The sequence below is a fragment of the Balearica regulorum genome, chromosome 1 (assembly GCF_011004875.1).
Source record: "Balearica regulorum gibbericeps isolate bBalReg1 chromosome 1, bBalReg1.pri, whole genome shotgun sequence".
Classification (NCBI taxonomy): domain Eukaryota; kingdom Metazoa; phylum Chordata; class Aves; order Gruiformes; family Gruidae; genus Balearica; species Balearica regulorum.
In genome coordinates this window covers 122,382,517-122,401,746 of record NC_046184.1, presented here as the reverse complement: position 1 = coordinate 122,401,746, position 19,230 = coordinate 122,382,517, and the positions used below count along the sequence as shown (strand labels likewise).

General features: G+C 36.2%; 1 protein-coding gene across 13 annotated transcripts in view; it reads left to right on the top strand.

The window, feature by feature from the left end:
- The window catches only part of KDM6A (lysine demethylase 6A), a 159,908-nt gene extending 140,678 nt beyond the window's left edge, over nucleotides 1–19,230 (top strand). For 6 of the 13 annotated variants that reach the window (XM_075773647.1, XM_075773653.1, XM_075773608.1 and 3 more), the window contains 10 exons: nucleotides 122–327; nucleotides 2,792–2,856; nucleotides 2,966–3,040; nucleotides 4,523–4,671; nucleotides 5,680–5,794; nucleotides 7,864–8,051; nucleotides 9,292–9,433; nucleotides 14,829–14,955; nucleotides 15,900–16,070; nucleotides 16,333–19,230. In XM_075773647.1, the coding sequence (XP_075629762.1) occupies nucleotides 122–327; nucleotides 2,792–2,856; nucleotides 2,966–3,040; nucleotides 4,523–4,671; nucleotides 5,680–5,794; nucleotides 7,864–8,051; nucleotides 9,292–9,433; nucleotides 14,829–14,955; nucleotides 15,900–16,070; nucleotides 16,333–16,389 (1,295 nt within the window). In that variant the 3' untranslated portion in view covers nucleotides 16,390–19,230. Of the gene's footprint in view, nucleotides 1–121; nucleotides 328–2,791; nucleotides 2,857–2,965; nucleotides 3,041–4,522; nucleotides 4,672–5,679; nucleotides 5,795–7,863; nucleotides 8,052–9,291; nucleotides 9,434–14,828; nucleotides 14,956–15,899 lie in introns of all 13 variants that reach the window. The other 7 variants (XM_075773662.1, XM_075773672.1, XM_075773618.1 and 4 more) reach the window with 3 other exon arrangements.

Here is a 19,230-nt window from a genome sequence, read left to right as displayed (position 1 = left end):
AAGTGGGCTGTGTTATGAAGGCTAAGGGAGGGAAGTGCTTTAGTTTAAATCTTTAGATAACTTTAAGTATTAATGTCATCTTTTCTTAAAACTTTTTATGAATTTTATTCCTATTTATTAGATCTGGGACTCTTCTCTACTAAGACATTGGTAGAAGCAAATAATGAACACATAGTAGAAGTAAGGACACAATTACTGCAGCCAGCAGATGAAAACTGGGACCCCACTGGAACAAAGAAAATCTGGCGTTGTGAGAGCAGTAGATCACATACAACAATTGCTAAATATGCACAGTACCAGGCCTCCTCATTCCAGGAGTCTTTAAGGGTAAGTACGTTGTTATTATTTAAGATATAATTTGCCAACTGTATACTAACTCTGGAACCAATTAGTAATGGCTATTGAAAACAAACAGAAGCTGTTAAGGAAAAGGAGACATTTCCGTTAACATGAAGAACACAGGTAAATTTACATGATCTGTTTTGAATAGAGGGTCAAATAGTATACAGGGTGTTCCTCCCAAATACTTAATGTAAAAATTTTCTTAAGGTAAAACTCGCAATTACATACTTCAAGAGCTTGTTAGCTTAAGCTTTCATGCAATAATGTCAAAATTCATATAAAAATATTTAGAACTTAAGATGCTTTTTTTTTTTAACTTGTGTTAACTACTTTCACATACTCTTTGAAATACAATTTTTTTGTTCTTCATAGTATTCTGACTTAATTTGGATGTGGCTTATTAGAAGTTTACACTCATACTTATCTTTCAGCACAACAGTTTAAAATATTAAAATAACTTTCCCCCACCACCACCTCCCCAGAAAAGTGACTGATGCTTTCTGTATTTGTTATTATTGGGTTCCAAGCATAACTGTTTCTATTTAGTTTAGAAGTTGTTAGATATGTGTGACAGAGTGAAAAGTTTGAAGTGTTATTTTATTGGTATTACTTTTTAATATTTTTGCTGCAGTAGTGAGCACATCCTTGGAATTAGCTATGGGTGCTCCTCGGAGGCTTGTGTTACCTGCTGTTACAGAAAGAGTAGGCTAAGGTGGAACTAAGACAAAAAGATACTCTTGACCTGTTGTTAATTAGAAAAATTGGCAAAACACCAATGTGGGCAATTGACTATTGCAGTTTTCACTGCCACTGCACAGAAACAACAATGGTTTCAGTAAGAAAGGAAAAAGAAATTCTAAATTTAAACTTCATGCATTAGAGGAAAGGATTAGAAATGAAGAAATTAATTGGTAGTTGAAGAAAAGAGAAGGGAAGGTAGTCTCAAAATTTCAAGCAAGACTGATGCAGGATGAGGAAAAGAAACAGGAATACCATTGGGAAGTGGGGAGCACTGAAGTCATCAAGAGCTTGGGACATAAATGGGATTTTTCTCCCTTTGCAGTGATAATAAATTTAAGTAGGATATCGACTGAAGTTTTCTGGTGCCCCTTAAACAGTTGCACCAGCATTGTATTCTGGCACATCATTCCACAGGGGCTGGAGAACATTATATATATATATAGTGTTCCAGTGAAGTACAGGTTTAGTAACATACAGAATTGATCACATACCAGCTTGTCAGCAGGAAGCCTCAACATTGGTTTTGCACCAAGTAGTGAACTGCAGGATTTTCTGATTATTTTTTTCTCTGTAACATATTGGTGGCAAAAATGTAATATATAAAGTAATATTCAAAATTACGATTTTCATTTTTCCCTTGGAAATCAAAAAGACATTGTTTTAAGAGTACGTGTGTACTTTCCTAACACTGCTTTGACTTGTCCTTACGTGACTTTTCACAGGGTTCAAATGAAAGCCTTGTTTCTTCTTTGTACAGACACAGTCCTTTTGACTTGCTTTAAGTGATTTTTTTTTTTTTTTAATTCCTCTAACAACTATTGCATTGCTTCTCTAACATGTCTTGCAGTATTTGATAAATCCATCATCACTAGATTCCTTTTTGTTTCTCTTTGCCCTTCATTCAAAGGATGAATAAGTCTGTCTCAGGTATATAGGGCACTTTGAGATTTAACAACAATCCCATTCAAAGCCAGAGATCTTTGGATAGCCTCCAGGCAGTTCTTTCCTCCTTTTTGTCGTATTCTTTTTCCTTCTGTGTCCATATACTTGCCAAAAAAGAAATCTTTAGAATAGGGTTTTGAGCCCACTCTGTTAAAATGATCAAATTACATTATTTAACAATGGTTAGATTTTTTTCCACTAGTCATGGTCCTAGCTACTGCAGTGCTAAAATAGCATATGGCTATGAAAAATTCAAAAGATTTTATATAATGGATTTTATAAAATTAGTTTTATAAATATTATTCATCCTAGTTTCATATCAGGAGACTTGCTTGACTTTGAAGGTGAAGGAAGGTAAATGTTCTAGTCTAAAAAAGTTAGCAGTATTCCTTAAGACTGGATTCCAGTTCACCTGTATAACGAAGCAAACCAACATACTCATTTGCAACTGTAATGTAGGCTAGCAGAAATGTTTATAGTGCAGACATTTTCTGTTGTCTTGGCCTGAACTTCACTGAATTTGTAGTCATGAAGAATTTTTTGCAATAGCTTTTGACTAATAACTTTTTTTTAACAGTAATATTCACATAACATCTTAGATATGGGTATTTTAAAGATTATACCAGCATCTTGAAACAAATATACTTACGTCTAGAATGTGTTAGCACTTTATACCTATATATTTTGTATATATTATTACTTTTATGTTTGTTTATTTGTATGTATATTTTTAAAAACCCCACATTTCCACAATTGCATTTTATAGGAGGAAAATGAGAAGAAGAGTCACCACAAGGACCACTCAGATAATGAATCCACATCTTCTGATAAGTAAGTGTGGTATAACAGTGATAATTCTGTAGTTGTGTTTTGGTTTGTTTTTTTTTTTTTCAATCATTCCCATTTTCACATTCACCTACTATATTTTTTATATTTACAGCTCTGGGAGGAGGAGAAGAGGACCTTTTAAAACAATCAAGTTTGGGACCAACATTGACCTGTCAGATGACAAAAAGTAAGTTGATTAGTTTCTCCTGCTCACAGTGGTATTCTACAGTATGGTAAGCCTTCTAGAAAACCAATGCATTGTTCTCAGACATCAGTCAGTCTGTTGATAAACCCAATTCCGATTGCACGCCCCATTTCTACAATGAAATTGTTACCTTTGGTCTTTTAACTGTTGTTATGAGTCCTTCTCACCCCAAAATCTCTTTTCAAGCTTTTCTTTCCAGGATCTTAATTTTTCCAGAAATGAACTTAAACATCCATCGGAAACTGTTTTTTCTAGTCCTCCCTCTAATAGATTCCCTTTATTTCATTCTGAGGCTTTTAATTTTTTGCTTACAACTTTAATTACTTCTGACAATACCAAGTTTTCAGTCTTTGCACAGAAATTGTAAGATTAAAAAAGGAATTTTTTTTCTTTTTTGTTTGTCTGGATTTTTGTTACTTGGTTTTTGTTTCCTTTTGTTCCTACTGTCATCCTTTCTGTTTCCACTTTTTCATAGCTCTTGCTTCTCTATCCAGGAACAGAGTTCAAAATACGTAGTAAAGACCAGACTAAAGCTTACCTGTGGATAAGTCATGATAGCTCTGCCAGAGCCTCAGGGGAAAAAAAAAATAAAATTATGTATTCTTTAGACTTCATATCTTTCTGCGAGTAGATGAAGGTAGCTCAGAAAAACACCAGAAAATATTACAAATACTCTGAAAACATTTTTTTTGTGTGCGTCCAGATACACTTTTTTTATTTGGTCCAATCTCTAGTTAGTATGTATTTCCATAAAAGATCTAGCTTGCCTAGGCTATCAGTCCTACCAGCTGCAGTACAAAAATTCTGATCTACTGCAATCATTAAAGCAAAAGTAAAGGTTATGGTGTTTGAAACAGGAATAAGGCCCGCTTAAGATGCTGAGGTCTTGGGTGGCATAGTCACTGAAAGATCAGTGTGTGTACATATGTATGCTTAGAGATTGTTATAAAATTTTAACTATTGGAGTTGTTTTCTGAAGAAAATTCCATCTGTAGATACCAAATTGTTGCAAATAAGCTACCACTCCGAGCACACCATTGGGAGGGACACTTCAAATTAACCTAAGCATAACTGACCTGAGGCTTATAGGGAATTGGATTTTGATACTTTAAATAGTTCTTGTAGGATCCTAGGTAGGATCCTAGGAAAAGTTGTACATCACGGTGTAATTTGCAAGCAGAATTTTCTGGCAGTGTAGCAGCAGACAGGCTAACTGCAAGAGTGAGTGTGATCACTCTGGCTTTTAGCTCAACCTTAAATTAAATTGTCGTTTAAATTTCTGTAACTGTCAAATAAGGGTATTGCACTGTCTCAACTTCCCTCTTAAGAGACGCTGTTATATAGAAGTAGGTTGTCTGCTCTTTTATCTCCTATGCTAACAATTTTTTGAAAATGTTCTTACTTCCCAAACTCTTCTAAGAGTTTTAGGGATTCACAGTTTGTCAATTTGCTATTTTGCTGCAGGTGGAAGTTGCAACTTCATGAACTGACAAAACTTCCTGCTTTTGTACGTGTGGTATCAGCAGGAAATCTTCTAAGCCATGTTGGTCATACCATCCTGGGCATGAACACCGTGCAGTTGTACATGAAGGTTCCAGGAAGCAGAACACCAGGTGAGTATAATCTCTTTGCATGAAAAAAATCAAGTTCTACTGCCGTGGTATTGATTTAACTGCACTGCAGATCTCCCACATCTTGCAGTGTGCCTAAACATGATAAAATTGTACATATTGAGTATTTTTTCAATTTCTTGTTTAACTGAACTGTGTGTACAGAGTACTAAATTACCTTATAGTGGAAATTTCTCCATTTCTGCAGTGCTAGGTAATTACCATACTAAACTCTTGCATGCAATACTGGATTCTTCAAGGGGAAAAAAAGAGCATAGGTTTTATATAACTGGACAGTATTTGTATGCTACATTCCTTGAAAATTTTTATAGGCTCCCAAAGTTTTGTGCAATCATAGCAATCAGTATACTTTCACTTTTTAGATACTTTATTGTCTGAGGGCAGGACTCAACCCTCCATAATGCGTAGTGCTGGGTCAGGGCGCTGGACTGAGACTTGAGGGATTGGGACTAAATTTCAGGGTCTGTTTTTTCTGAAGTACAACTTTAGAAAATTCCATTAGGGATTATGGCTCAGTTTTCCAGCTGTCAAAATAAGATAAAATACTAGCATTTCTACATTGATTTTGAATGCTCTTTGGGAGAGATTTTCTTACTACTTGTCTATTCAGTGCCTGAAGTCATGAAGTTTTGCTTCTGACTGGGACTGTTAAGAGCTATCATAAAAGACAAAATCTAAGCTTTAGCATCTTGAAGCATTTATTTCTGCAAAAAGGGAACTGCTGAAGTATTGGTCAGATTCACAAGATTGGTAGTTCTAGCTTTTCATTTTCTACCTGCTAACAAAAGCAAAATTCTCTTGTCGCTGGTAGCTTAATTCTGTTTCTTAATACTGTGAAGCCCCTAAACAGTGTGTGTGTCATATAAAAATATGTGCAAATACTTAAACTATGATGTAGAGTTTTTTAGTAATTGTAATTTTGCATTTTCATAGCGTTATTTTGATAGATCAGCCTTTCATAAAGCGTGTTTATTTTTCTCTGAATTTCAGGTCATCAAGAAAATAACAACTTTTGTTCAGTAAATATAAATATTGGTCCAGGTGACTGTGAATGGTTTGTTGTCCCTGAAAGCTATTGGGGTGTCATGAATGACTTCTGTGAAAAGTAAGCTGGGCATGCTGTTTTTCTCTATTTTTATCAAATTATGTCTGTCTTTCTCAGACCTAAGGGGGTCTTAATTACTGAGGGTGTTGTAAGAGGACATTGTTTTACGGGTTTTCCATGTAGTCAGAAAGTCTTTTAAAATAAGTCAAAATGCAAAATTTAGAATTTATACAAAATATGACAATTGTACAGTGTACAGAAACTTGGATTGCTTATGATAGCTTTGCTCTCAAAAATTAACGTTAGGTCCATTATTTGTTTTTTCGAACAGAGGAATGAAGGAAATAAAAGAAGTGAGAGAAGGGTAGTAGCAAATGCACATCTAGGTTCAAGATTCAAATTTATACTGCATTAAGGGGGATCAGACAGCATAGGCTGTCTGTTACCAATGTGTATTATGTGGCATCAATCTAGTTGTCATAGTAGTAACATTTCTGCATCAGAAAATCCATCATGGTCCTTGCTGTTTATCTATCATGCATATTAAAGCTGACCTCTACTATTACAAAATGGTGATGCTTTTGTAATGGCTTCTAGGGCTATTGCAGTGGAGTGATAGAAGAAAGTTGGGGGTTGAAGAAGATGGGGTTTTGGTTTGTTTTTTAGGAATGGTGGAGTATTTTCCCAGTGATGTATGCTGTTAATCTTTATTATGATTAATGTATATGGTGTACACAAACAAGTACAGAGTCATCGATATCTTGGCATGGTTCCTTGCTGTATCTAGACAGAGAGCGTAGTTTACTCAGACCCCAGGAGGTGTCATGGCATGCTTTGCATGCACTTACTAGTCTGTAGCTTGCTGGAAAAGTGGAGGTGCACTGGTGGTTGGGAAAATACTTAGCCAGCTCTACGATTGGGGTTTCTATGTTTTGTCTTGTGTTGAGTGGATGCTTTAAAAATGAAACTTTAAAAAGTGTGCTTTAAAAACACACACACCCCCCCCCCCAAAAAAAAAAGAAAAAAAGAGGAGCAGCAATTGTGTCCCCTAATCGTGCTGGTGTTCAAGCAGTAGCCTCTGAACCTGATCTTACAGGGCAATTTCTTTTTTTCTTATCTTGCCCAGTTAAAACTCGACTAAGCTCTAGACGTTTTTTTCAGAACTTTTGCAGAGCTCTGCAAATTCATCTCAGTGTCTCTGTACTCTGTATTTTCTGCCTATGTACAGACAGCTGTTCTTACTTCATCCACCTTTACCAAGATTAGTCATCTCAAAATTGTAATTCCACTGATGCAATTGTAATGTCTCTGATGACGACATGCCTTTTACCTCCATGACACTGTCCTCTTGAGGATGACAGAGAAACTAAGATCTTGGTAACCTCACAAAATGTCTGGAGTGCCTGATAGAGGCACTGAATTGTCTTTGAAAACTGTCAGTTGCGAATGATCTCTCATGGTGCGGTATAAAACCAGTATAAAATTGGGAAAAGGATGGAGAGAAGTATGCATTTTGAATAACCATAGTGGAAGAGTTCACGTTTAGGAAATCCATATGGAGGTGGCTTTTCATGCTTCTCAGGAGGGTCAGTGTTTCTTGGCTGAATTATAGCATAGACCTGTAGATTACATTTGAGATGGTGCCAACGGGTTGCTTGTGTGGACAAGCTTCACGTGCATATGTTGACAGTATGAGTACGTGGTTGGCATTGTTAAAAACAGAAAGCATTCTTAAGAGCTGGCATGGTCTGTATATAAAACCAGTCACTGGTTAAAAAAAAACGGCATTGGGCACCAGTGTCGTGCTAGGTCTGACCAAGGATTTCTCTGCCTCAGCATTAATCAAATACTGGGAAACTTAAAGGAAAATAGAACATAACTGGAAGCCATAAACTGACTTCACATGGGCAGCTAGATGGTTAAATGTTTTAATGTATTGTAGGATGTGGAAATAGGATCAGGAATTTTATAGATGAAACTTACCTTCTGACTAGTCTTCCTGGGTCACGGATTAGATGCAGAAAGCAATTGTCGTGCTGATCAGTTTTTATAGCTAATTTCATTGAAGTATCAACCGCTAATTTGTCTGCTGATAAATGCTGAAGACTTTATTTTTCCTACTGTTTCAGGAATAATATGAATTTCCTAATGGGATCTTGGTGGCCAAACTTGGAAGATTTGTATGAAGCCAATGTCCCAGTGTATAGGTTTATTCAAAGACCAGGGGATTTGGTGTGGATAAATGCTGGCACAGTTCATTGGGTTCAGGCTATTGGCTGGTGCAACAACATTGCGTGGAATGTTGGCCCTCTTACAGGTATGGTTGAATAGTGCCTGTGCTGAACTACATAATTAAGTAATGCTATACTGCATTTGCCACAGAACCTGCCGTTTCTTACTAATTTACCATGCTTTACTAGATGAAAAAAATGAACGTACTGTATTTTAAAACATTATGTGTTGAAGCTTTAAATCATTCCATTGGTAGGAGAAGAGAAAGCAGCAAAAATGCAATCTTTGCACTTGTTCATTTAATGGACTTCTAAAGCAGAATAAAATATCTAGATGATTCATACGCTCTGTCTTGTAGGCCGTTTCTTTACTTTTTCTCCCAAAATTTGTTCTACCCAGCAGGCCGCACTGTAGCTTGCATACGAGTTAAAGACTTGTCCAATCTAACTTTTTCATGACAACGGATACCTAATTGGTCTTTAGTGAAAGCATCAGGAAATGCAAACAGTTGTAAAATTTTCTTCATAAAGGAATATTAAGTTTTTCAGACCTAGTGCTCTAGAAGTCTTAATTTTGAACCATGGTCTTGGAAGGTTTTTAGATGTGAGAATGGAAGCAATATTCACAGCTAAAATGAGATTCTGTCAAGCATTTGAAGAGAACGTACTTCCAAAAAACCTCCCATTTTCTTAAATAGTTTAAGGTGTGTCTTTATTTCATTATGGTGCAATAAATAGTATATCTCCAGGTTTTTGTGATTGACTGATACAGAGCTCACATGTTCAGTCGCAGTAAACTTTGTAAAACATTTTTCAAAAATGGGCAGGGTGAGTAGGCTCCTTAATGAAAAGGTCTGACTCATTGCAACAAATCTCTCAAGGTGCAGTCTTCCCTTTCAAGACAAATTACATACCATAGCATCGTAAAATTATGATAAAGAGTGACTCGAGTGAGATGCAGACATTTCAAATTTAGATTTTTTTTTTTAATCTGAAATATTTGATTTTTTTAAGTAACACTTTTTGAAATACTGCTCTCTGTTTGCCACAGAAATCAAACACTTGTCCGTTACTTATTTGCACAGATAGTGTTGCTGCTGTGGTATTGTGCATTCTTTTTAGCATCATAAATACACTTTTTAAAAGAAATTTTATAGGATTCAAGTATAGTTGGAATGAATGGATCACTGTGAATGAAGTTTAAGCTAGCCCTAAAAGGCCTATATAATAATATATCAAATATATATAAAATCAAATTATTTTGGCTGCAGTTGATACTTACTTCTTAACTTGACCAATTGCTTTTGTAATTTTGTTTTTGTGTAGCCTGTCAATATAAATTGGCAGTGGAACGGTACGAGTGGAATAAACTGCAGAGCGTAAAGTCCATAGTACCCATGGTTCATCTTTCATGGAATATGGCTCGAAATATCAAGGTCTCAGATCCAAAGCTTTTTGAAATGATAAAGTAAGTTTTACTTATTTGAATGTTTACTGCACACATTTCCTGTTCAAGCATAAAACAATAGTTGATGTGTAAATAATCCTTTGTAAGACTTTTTCTGTTCCTGAGAATCAAGCCAAAATTGTTTTATATTCTGTTTTTCAAATAACCCAATTATAGATACCATTAATTTTATTATGTTGTATTTGATGTTATTGTGGCATAGCTTTAGAATGATCTAATCAACTTTTTTGTTAAACATGCTATAGACTTAATACAGCAGTTTACAGAAGCAGTTGACTTAGATGCCAAAAGCTCTTCAGAGTACGTACCATCAGAAATAACAAAATTAGGTCATCAACCCAAGTATTAGAATTAGAATGGTTGGTCATTTTTACAGCAAAGTTAAACTTAATTTTACATTTCTAGAACCCCTAGTTAGTGCTCACATACTGTCATTTGGAAATCCAGTATAAATATTTTAAATAAAGGCAAGTAAGAATTTGAAAGCATCCTTCCCTTTGTTCTTTCTTCTGAAGGATGAAATAATTGACGTTTAAAATGGTAATTGAGTTTAGTGACATTTCTCGTACACGTATTCCAAAATACAGGAATATTGCAGACTCAGAGCATCTTTAGTAATTTTTTTTGAAGAGTGCAACTTCAAGCAAATATAAATCATATTGCAGCACCATTATACCTGTTGAGGAATGAATGGACATTTCAGCATGTATCTTAGGTTTGTCCTAAAGGAAGTGGGGGAATGAATTCCAAAGCACATTAGTCATCATGAGAATACTCTGGTAGCAGCACTCTGTTTGCTTTAAGCCTTCCAAAGGAGCTTCTAGCTCGAGCACTTCTTAGTCTTGTCAACATACTGGATCCACAAGCATTGTATCCTTTTATAATTTGCCTTGAAATGGACCTTTAAAAAATGGATGGGTTAACTTGCAAAAAAGAGCAAAGAAAAATAATTTCTTTTTTTTCCCCAGTAGGATTTATTCATGCCGTCTGAGTGAGACACCTTTTTACAGTAGGAATTTCATCTAGGCTTGACCATCTGTTGCAGAATGATGGAATTGGGGAAATGGTAACTTTGTAAGGAGCAAAAATGTTGGAAGTTGAAGACAGGGAGGTTTGTAGTCACTGTAAAGCTAGGTTTTGGAATAGCATTTATGTGTGAATACTTTCTTAAAATCTAGTGACTAATATCTGGGGTAAAGAAAATCTTTGCTGAAGGCTTGACAGTCCTGCCCCTTCAATTAAGCTATTAGTGCTCATAGTCAGGATGCCAGCTGTCATAAAAGGGAGAGGAGAAACTGAATAGTTAGAAATGAGAAATGGGGAGAGAAGAAGCAGGGTGTGGGAGAGAGGAAGCCAAAAAGTCAATTTAAAAAAAACCAAACCCAACCCATAAATTTATTTCACAATTATCTCTATATATTGTCCCAAGCCTAGCAGGCATTTATTGTAAAGCTTGAAACAGTTACGGAATGTTTTTGGCAAAATATGATTTTGATATTTTGGCACCTGTATTTTGCATTTGCACAGGTTTTGGGTTTTTTGCCATGGGAGAAAGCCTTAAAGGGAGAAAAACATGACTGAGCATAGCATCCTTCTCCAAGAGAATCTCTTAAAATGTTGTGAAGAAACATAGAGGACAAAATGGTTGTTTCCTATTGTCTTTCTGGCTGACAGCAGCTGAGCTTTTTCTAGTGAGAGACCTAAACTAAATTTTAGGTGTACATTACAAATAAACAAAGATGCCGGAGAGTAGATACAAGCTTTGGTCTTGTGTGTGTTTCCTTTTTCCCAGTCTACTGAAACCACTTCCAGTTTACTTGGATTAAGCCCTCCATCCAAGTTAGTTGTCAGCGAAATCCCAAGTTCCATGATGCATGTGCAGATGACATCTGGTTTGTAACTTCTAGTAGCAGTAACCTGTGATAACTCTTCATTGCGGTCACTTCTGTAGTTATAGTATAGCTTTTACTAGAATTGGGTGTCATCAGAATAAACAGTCTGGTGTCTGACCTTGGCTTTGTAAGCATACTGGAAATGTAGAAACCTTCGTGAATCTCCTCAAAATATGAAAGCAGTTACGTAATTTTCCAATTACGTAGGAATTGCAGGAAAATAGCGCCAGCTGGCAAGTAACTTTTGTCCACTGCTCCTTGATTTTATTATGTACAAAATATAGACATTTGTGGTTTTTTATATATATGCGTGTGTATGCATGTGTATAAACACTTGAGAAATAGTGATTTCTGGTACAGCTGGTTGAATTGCATCTTGGATAGCTGACTTTTAATTTGTCATCAGGAAAAAAAAAAGTATCAGTGACACAGCCGTAATCTTTTTGCCAGAATACAGGACTGTATCTAAAATTGTACATCAAAGATATCTGAAGTGTTTAGGTAGTTTGACTTCTGTGTCTGAGGCTTCTTAGGTATCAGAATATTACAAAAGAATAGCTCTTAGAAAATGATGAAAAGTAGTTTGTAGTTCCATTTTGAAAGATAAATACAAATATGTCTTACTAGGTTATGTGAGAGTAACTACTACAGAGGCAATAAACTAAAATTTAAACATACATATAAATATTGGGAAGAAGACTAATGATGAAAAGAAATAGAATAGCAGTAGGGAAAAAAATTATATATGGAAATCTTGCTTTTGGAAGAAATCTGAAGTCTCCTTATATTTTTAGTTAATGTGCAACTCAGTCCTGTCTTGCTAGATAAAAGAGGAGAAACTGAAACTTTCTCATGAAATTTTTTTTAAAGATTTTATATTAACAGTAGAATCATGAGCAGGAACACAGGCAGACAGAATGATTTAAAACTTGACTGAGGGAACGCAACCCTCCAGAAAAGAAAAATTAACCGCAAACCTCTTAGGTGGAAGCTAGAAGGACTTTTACAAATGCATCGGAGGAAGAAAAGAATTTTCGAGGTAGTGGGAACATAGTAATAAAGGCTTAAAAAATTAACGCCAAAGTAACTGAAATACTAAGTTCTTTTACAAAAATAGTTTTAGAAACATAAAAGAACATGACATTGGAGAAATGATTTTGCACAAAATCGTGAAGCCAGATACATTTTGGTATCGGTAGGGAAGATATATTACTGAAAGATAGAAAGTGGTCCGTTGTGCATTGCTATTGGGATGGTCTCCATACTTCAAAAAGTTTTACTGGGATATCTGAGTATTCAAACGGGTTTCTCATTGCCCTTCTAGAATAAATCAGGATGATGTCCATTTTAAAATCTTCTTCTCTTCAGTATTTGAAATTGACTGGGCAGGACTTACTCTTTATGCCATACTTGTAAAAAAATTTGATAGAGACCGACGGTCCAGATTTTCTTTTAACTGAATTCTCGTTGTACAAGAATAAAAGCAGGCCTACAGTACTAAAAGCTGACACTGTTTAGCTTAGACACTGTGACTCTGTTAGACACCTTTTTGGCTTTCTTTAGGCTTCCCATATTTTAGGAAATTGTGGTGCATTTTCAAAGTGATAGTTCATATGCTTTCTCCCATTCTGTGACAGCATGAAACAGTTAATGTTCACATTTTCAAGTGCCATTACTAGGATCTCAGTTTTATCCAAGGGGGGGAATTCACCTTCTAGCTATTGTTTTCAGCTTTGGTTGCAAATTTGGCAGACGTTGCAACGGTGTTATATATGGGTTACATTTTGGGCAATTCTTTCTTCACAACTGTAACACCAGAAAACTCTTTGAAAATAACACTTTGAAAACTCTTTGGAAGTCAAGAGCAGAGAACAATGGTGGCAAGCGTGCAGGTGTGCTTCCAGTTGCTCTTTGGCATACCCAAAGATTTTTCCAGATAACAGCAGAAGCGAAGAGAAGAATGGTAGCTTTTAAGTTTCTTTGAAATCGGGCTGTATTGCATAAAAGAATGCTATACCAAAGTTACTGAACTTGTCAGAATCATCCATGTTAGCCTGATGCTCAAGTGAATTAATGCACGATCTATTGCATATGATTGGCCTTAGCATTGCAAGTCTCATTAACATCAAACTTCGAAAGTGTTGAAGGAGTTTCAGCTAAATGAGATGTTTACTTTTCTTGAAATTCAGTGTATGAAAATACAATGTTAACAGAGAAACATACTTTGTTTCGCATTATTCTTACAGTGAGGGTATTAATGAAGCCATAGATTATTTTTTAGTGAAGACGAATAGTCATAGTGTAAAACATCAAGAAGAAAATATCTCCAAGTAAGCCTAAGTGTCTATTTAACTACTTGCAAAGACATGAAAGAAACTTGGTTGTTTTTTTTTTAAATACAGAACATACATATTACACATTTAAGGCTTTAAAATGGGAGAAGGATCAAGTTGAAAACATTTTGATAGAACTCTTGAGCGCTTTGTTTTCTTTCCAATGTTTATTCTTCCCCTTACATTTTTTCCAATCTTCCTTCTGCATCTAATGAGCGTGTAACGTAACCACCCTGTGGAGGAGAAAATTAAAGGCTGCAAAGGCTGAAGCTCAAATAAATAGGATAGCTGAGAGCTAAAAATTATTGTAAATAACATGGTAATTTAGAAATCTGGCGACCTATTTTGTCAGCTTTTTCTTAGAGAACGTATGTAGCTCATACAGTGCTAGAAAACAAGTTAGATTTTCTGGTACAGAAAAGAACTGTGTAAAATTCTGAAGATTTTTTTTTTTAATCTTTTACAGAAGTATGGCAGGGAATTGTTGATTTTCACTTGACATTTGACCAGTTCTTTTCTTTGTTCATAAAATGATTTTTTTTTAATAATGTCAATTTATTTTTTTTCCTATAAAGGGACTTCCTTTTCTAATACCAGCCTGTCTATTCTTCTTACTTTTACATGGAAGAAGATAACTTGTTGATAGCTTTTTACTTCCACTGTGTGCAGAGTGATTCCTGTGAGAACTTGGGTTTCCAGACTTTGCATAACTGAAAGTTTAGTAGTGTTGAGGAAGTAACAGGGGTTTTAGGATGTTAGTTAAAACAGTTCTTTGGATAGGCTATGGCCAATTACACAAAATGTAAATAGTTATTTTGAACTTGACAGTTCAAACTAACTTTCTGCTGATCAATTTATAGTTCAAAATAAAAGACATGAATTGGTCTTGAAAATACATTGGTTTATTGTGCTTAAAAAAAGCATTCATGCATTCCAGTCACAAATGAAAGGCACAGCCTGTTTGCAGGGCAAGGGGCTGTACTGAAATGGAACAAACCTACATGGAGGTCCATAAACATGAGTTCCAGTGATCCTTGTTAGCCAGCAGTTTCTGAAATCCCAGAGGAAGAGGAAACTCCGGGTACAGGGTCTTGGAAGAAATTTAAGCCTACTTGAATCTTGCTCTGAAGTTGAATATTGAACTGAATATACCGCTGATTTTGGTTGCAGGTACTGCCTGTTAAGAACTCTCAAACAGTGTCAGACACTGAGGGAAGCTCTAATTGCTGCAGGAAAAGAGATTGTCTGGCATGGGCGAGCAAAGGACGAGCCAGCTCATTACTGTAGCATTTGTGAGGTCAGTAAAAATATGCGTTGGGCTTGAGTACTACTATAATATTTATTTAAATTTTGTCCTGTCTTTTGTTGATGTTGCTATTTTAATTTTGCTTTTAAGTTGCAGCATCTACTGTATGCTATAAGCACATATATGTGATGCAGTACTGTTTTCAGAGAGCTTACTTACCAAGCTGTTTTTCTAGACAGAGGCTGTATTTTGCTGCAGTCTCTTCCACAGTACTTCCACAGCGTTGTTATTCACTAGGTCGATTTTCAATTCTCAGTTGTTATAAAAAGTTGTTATCCCTTCCTGCATATAATTTGATCTGCTGAGCTTCATTGTAAAGGTGTATCTGTCTTCATTTGAGAAGTCAACAACAGCCCCAAAAGAGAGAGAATTTAAGTACATTTTCTTCACAGAACATACCTTTTTGCTGAAATTTTTGATTCTACTTTCTGTTAATAGTTCCTTTAAAGTATTTGGATAATAGTTTTCATGAAGCTTAAAATAAAATAAATTTTTCCTACTCCCTGAAAATCAGTTTCTAGTTACGTTCTGACTGAGCCTCTTGGGTAGGATGAGCATGAGACTGAGTAAGGAAATAAATCACAAACTAATTTTGCAGACAAATTTAACAAAAGGGAAATTAGGTATAATTGTTATAAATTCTCACTTTACTGAGTAACCTCTATTCAGAGTATAAATCCTGCTTTGTCAGTATTGACCAAAAGCTTTCCCGTAGCGCTGTTCATGCAGACCTCCTAAGTGTAATGTTTGTGGTTTTATAATATTTCACTTCTCTGCCTGAGCCTTGGGACGATAGATTTTCCCTGAACAAATCATAATTTTTCTCTTTGCATGCACAGGGTAAGGGTGTAAATCTTAAAGAAAATACAGTTTTCATGGTTTAACTTCTAAAAAATGAAATTGTAACAATTGACTTTCTGTTTCCTGTCTAATAGGTGGAAGTCTTTGATCTGCTTTTTGTCACTAGTGAGAGCAATTCTCGAAAGACCTATGTTGTACATTGCCAAGACTGTGCGCGAAAGATAAGCACGAACCTGGAAAATTTTGTGGTGCTAGAACAGTACAAAATGGAGGATTTGATGCAAGTCTATGATCAATTTACATTAGTAAGTCAAATTAATAAGTGGGTGCATAAATACGTTATTTGTAAAGCAGTTGTAGACTGTCATGGTACTCCATTGTATGAGTACCGTGGACTTTCTGATTCAAGTGGAGGTATGGGTTGTGTGTGATGTTTACAGAACAAAACGCTGAAGAGTCAGAATTATGTGAACTAGTACAGTAACTTACTGCAGAACATAACCGCTGAGTTTTCAGGAAAAGTATGATGTTACAATTCATAAAGTTGTGGCTTTAAAAATCCAATAGAGATCACCTGAAGACCATAACTGGATCAGATGGAGATGGGAAGAATCAGGACAGTGAAGCTTGGAGAAACTAGCACCAGGTTCAAGAGCATCTCTAATACATTGGTTGTGGTATGAAGTCAGTATAGCAGCAGAGCATCCTACGCACTCAGACCCCTTCCTTCCCCTTCCCCACCCATCCCCTCCCAAATCAGCACTGTCCTTCTGCTTAGCAAGTGGATGCTCTCAAACAGTTCTGTCTTTTGGCTTGGGGCCTCCTTTGCATTTCAATTTAAAGCAAAAAGCCTCTTTGCCATTATAGCTTTGTGCTATATATGGCAGCCTCCTGCTTTGAACTGTGTCAGCACAACTGTCCTAACATTTCACCCAGGTTTCATTGTTTCAGGCAAAGATGGCTTGTTTGTAATCACAGTGAAAGCGATGCTGGATTTACTTACAAGCCTTGCCTTTCTGTCAAAGACGACAAACATTGGACAAAGCGTTATGAGACTTTCAAGTTGAATTAAATACAACAGCCCAGAAAGGGCTGTGTCTTTTCATTATTTTCCAGGTGCTGCAGAAAACGTATGTTTAGACAATTATTTCACGTAATGCTAGCTTGATAAGTTGTGACCTTTTGAGCTAAGGCCTCAAGGTTCAGCAGTAGAGGCTGGCGAGAGTGCAGGACTATGTCCTCTGAATTTAATTCTCTTCGTTGGTCCTACAGAGCCTGAGGTGGTTGAACTTCACTTCATACTTCTAGGAGCCCATTGTCGTTGTAGTTTGTGAAATACTGCAATTTTGAAGTGATGATCTGTTACAGAAAAACGTATAAATAAACACCTGTTCTCAGATATGTCACCCAGTTGAATGTAAATGGGCAAGAATGCTTCTGTGTGGAAAAGAGGGGAGAGGGAGGGGTATTTTGTTGTCTGTGTTTATAACATTATATAGGTAACAGTGATGATACTGTCCCTAGAACAAGGGTTCTCAACCTGTGAGTAGCTCCCTCCTCCACCAAAGCCTATACCTGCAGCCCTAAGGGGTCTTAATAATTGTTCTCTTGTGAAATTGGTGCACATATTCATTTGTTTTAAAAGGGGGTACAGTCTCGATTGAGAAGAGTCATAGCCTAAAAGGAGCATCTCTCAGATCTAGGAGAAGAGTTGAGGTTTGTTGCAAGTCACAGGATGAAGATGATCTCAGATGGCAAAGGTGCAGTAGGCCCGACAGAGAGGCTCTGTGTTTGGGTCAAGTATTGGGATCAGGGAGTGTTAGTGTTTCATAGGTGGGTACTGTGGTGTGGTTTAAAGTGTCTTTAAAGACTGTGAGCAGCTTCTTGAAGGGATGCCATATCATGACAGGAGTGATGAGCAGGAAAAGAGGAGAAGGAAATGCCATCAAAGATTCAGTATTTTGATGGTAATACCACAAAGTGCAATATTGGGAAACATGTATCTTCTAGACCTTGTCTCCTGAAAGCCGGCAGGAACAAGACACCTAGCTTACTTCGCTTTTGAGGCACTCCGGTGTTGTCTTCCAGGATTCAACAAACAGCTTTGTCTCCATGTCAGAGAATCTGAGACCCTTTCCACAGATACCATAATTTCAGGTTTATATCTTATTGTTTAGGTAGAGAGGGGGAAAAAATGAAGCCTGTAAGGCATTTGGAGAGCTACAAATGGACAATCCCCCCACACTGGTAAACAGGTTGAGAATCCCTGTTTTAGAGTCTACAAAGCTGTATCTATACTGAGCCCACATGGAGCTCTTTGCTGCCACAGCTCACGTTGCATTAACACAGACATCCCTCCAGTCTGCAATCTAGGCAAAATCCTAATGCAGAGTAGTCATAAAATATGTGATGTCTTTGAGTAAGTTGGAAAAAAAATGCCAGTGTCCACTTGAAAGAGTCCTGAAGTGTAAAAACAGTAGCGCGCATGACTTTAAACTCTCATGGTTACAATTTGTGCAGGTCTTGGCTAAACAACTGAGTTTTACGCCCTTGTAGAAAAGGTAATTTAATGTTTTCTTTTTCAGGCTCCTCCATTGCCATCCTCCTCATCTTGACATTTTTTCATGGACATTAAATGAAAACTTTTCTGATATTCAGGAAGTGACCCAGTTCTGCACCACTGATTTTTGTAGCTATCCCGTAAGGCTGCTGGCTGAAAGCTGTGTCTATGCAACCTTCCAAGTGCGGAGTGTCAACCAACTGGACAGGAGAGAGCACTGCCTCCTACTCCAGAACTCAAAACAAATAAAGCTCATCCAGCTGTACTTCAAAAAAATAATTCCATGTTTTGTATATATCTGACAAAACTGGCAACATTATACAGACTACTGACTTGAAGACCACCTCTTTTGTATTTCTCTGTTTCTGGGCTGATGAGTTGGTTTCATCCATTTTTCCCCTTCAGAATTTCCCTTGGAAAAAGTACTAGCTTAGCTGGTCATTTCTTTGTAAGGTAGTTAGAAATTTTAAGTCTTTCTTTGGGCAACTTTTTTTTTTTTTTTTTTTTTAATGTGAAGAGTTAGGTGATAAAAATTTTTTACTGCTTTTATGTTTTTCTGTCTTGTTTTGAAACCATGACGGTTACACTTTTGGTTCGTAAATAAAATTTAAAACAATTAACAGCCAAGTCACAAAGATAAATGGGTTGCACATAGACTAAGGAATAAACTTCAGATTTGTGATTTTTGTTTCTAATCTTGATGTAAATTTACACTATTTATAAATACATATTTATTGCTTGAAAATATTTGTGAATGGAATGCTGTTATTTTTTCCAGATTACCTGCCATTGAAATTTTAAGGAGTTCTGTAATTTCAAACACTACTCCTATTACATTTTCTATATGTAAATAAAACTGCTTAGCATTGTACAGAAACTTTTATTAAAATTGTTTAATGTTTAAA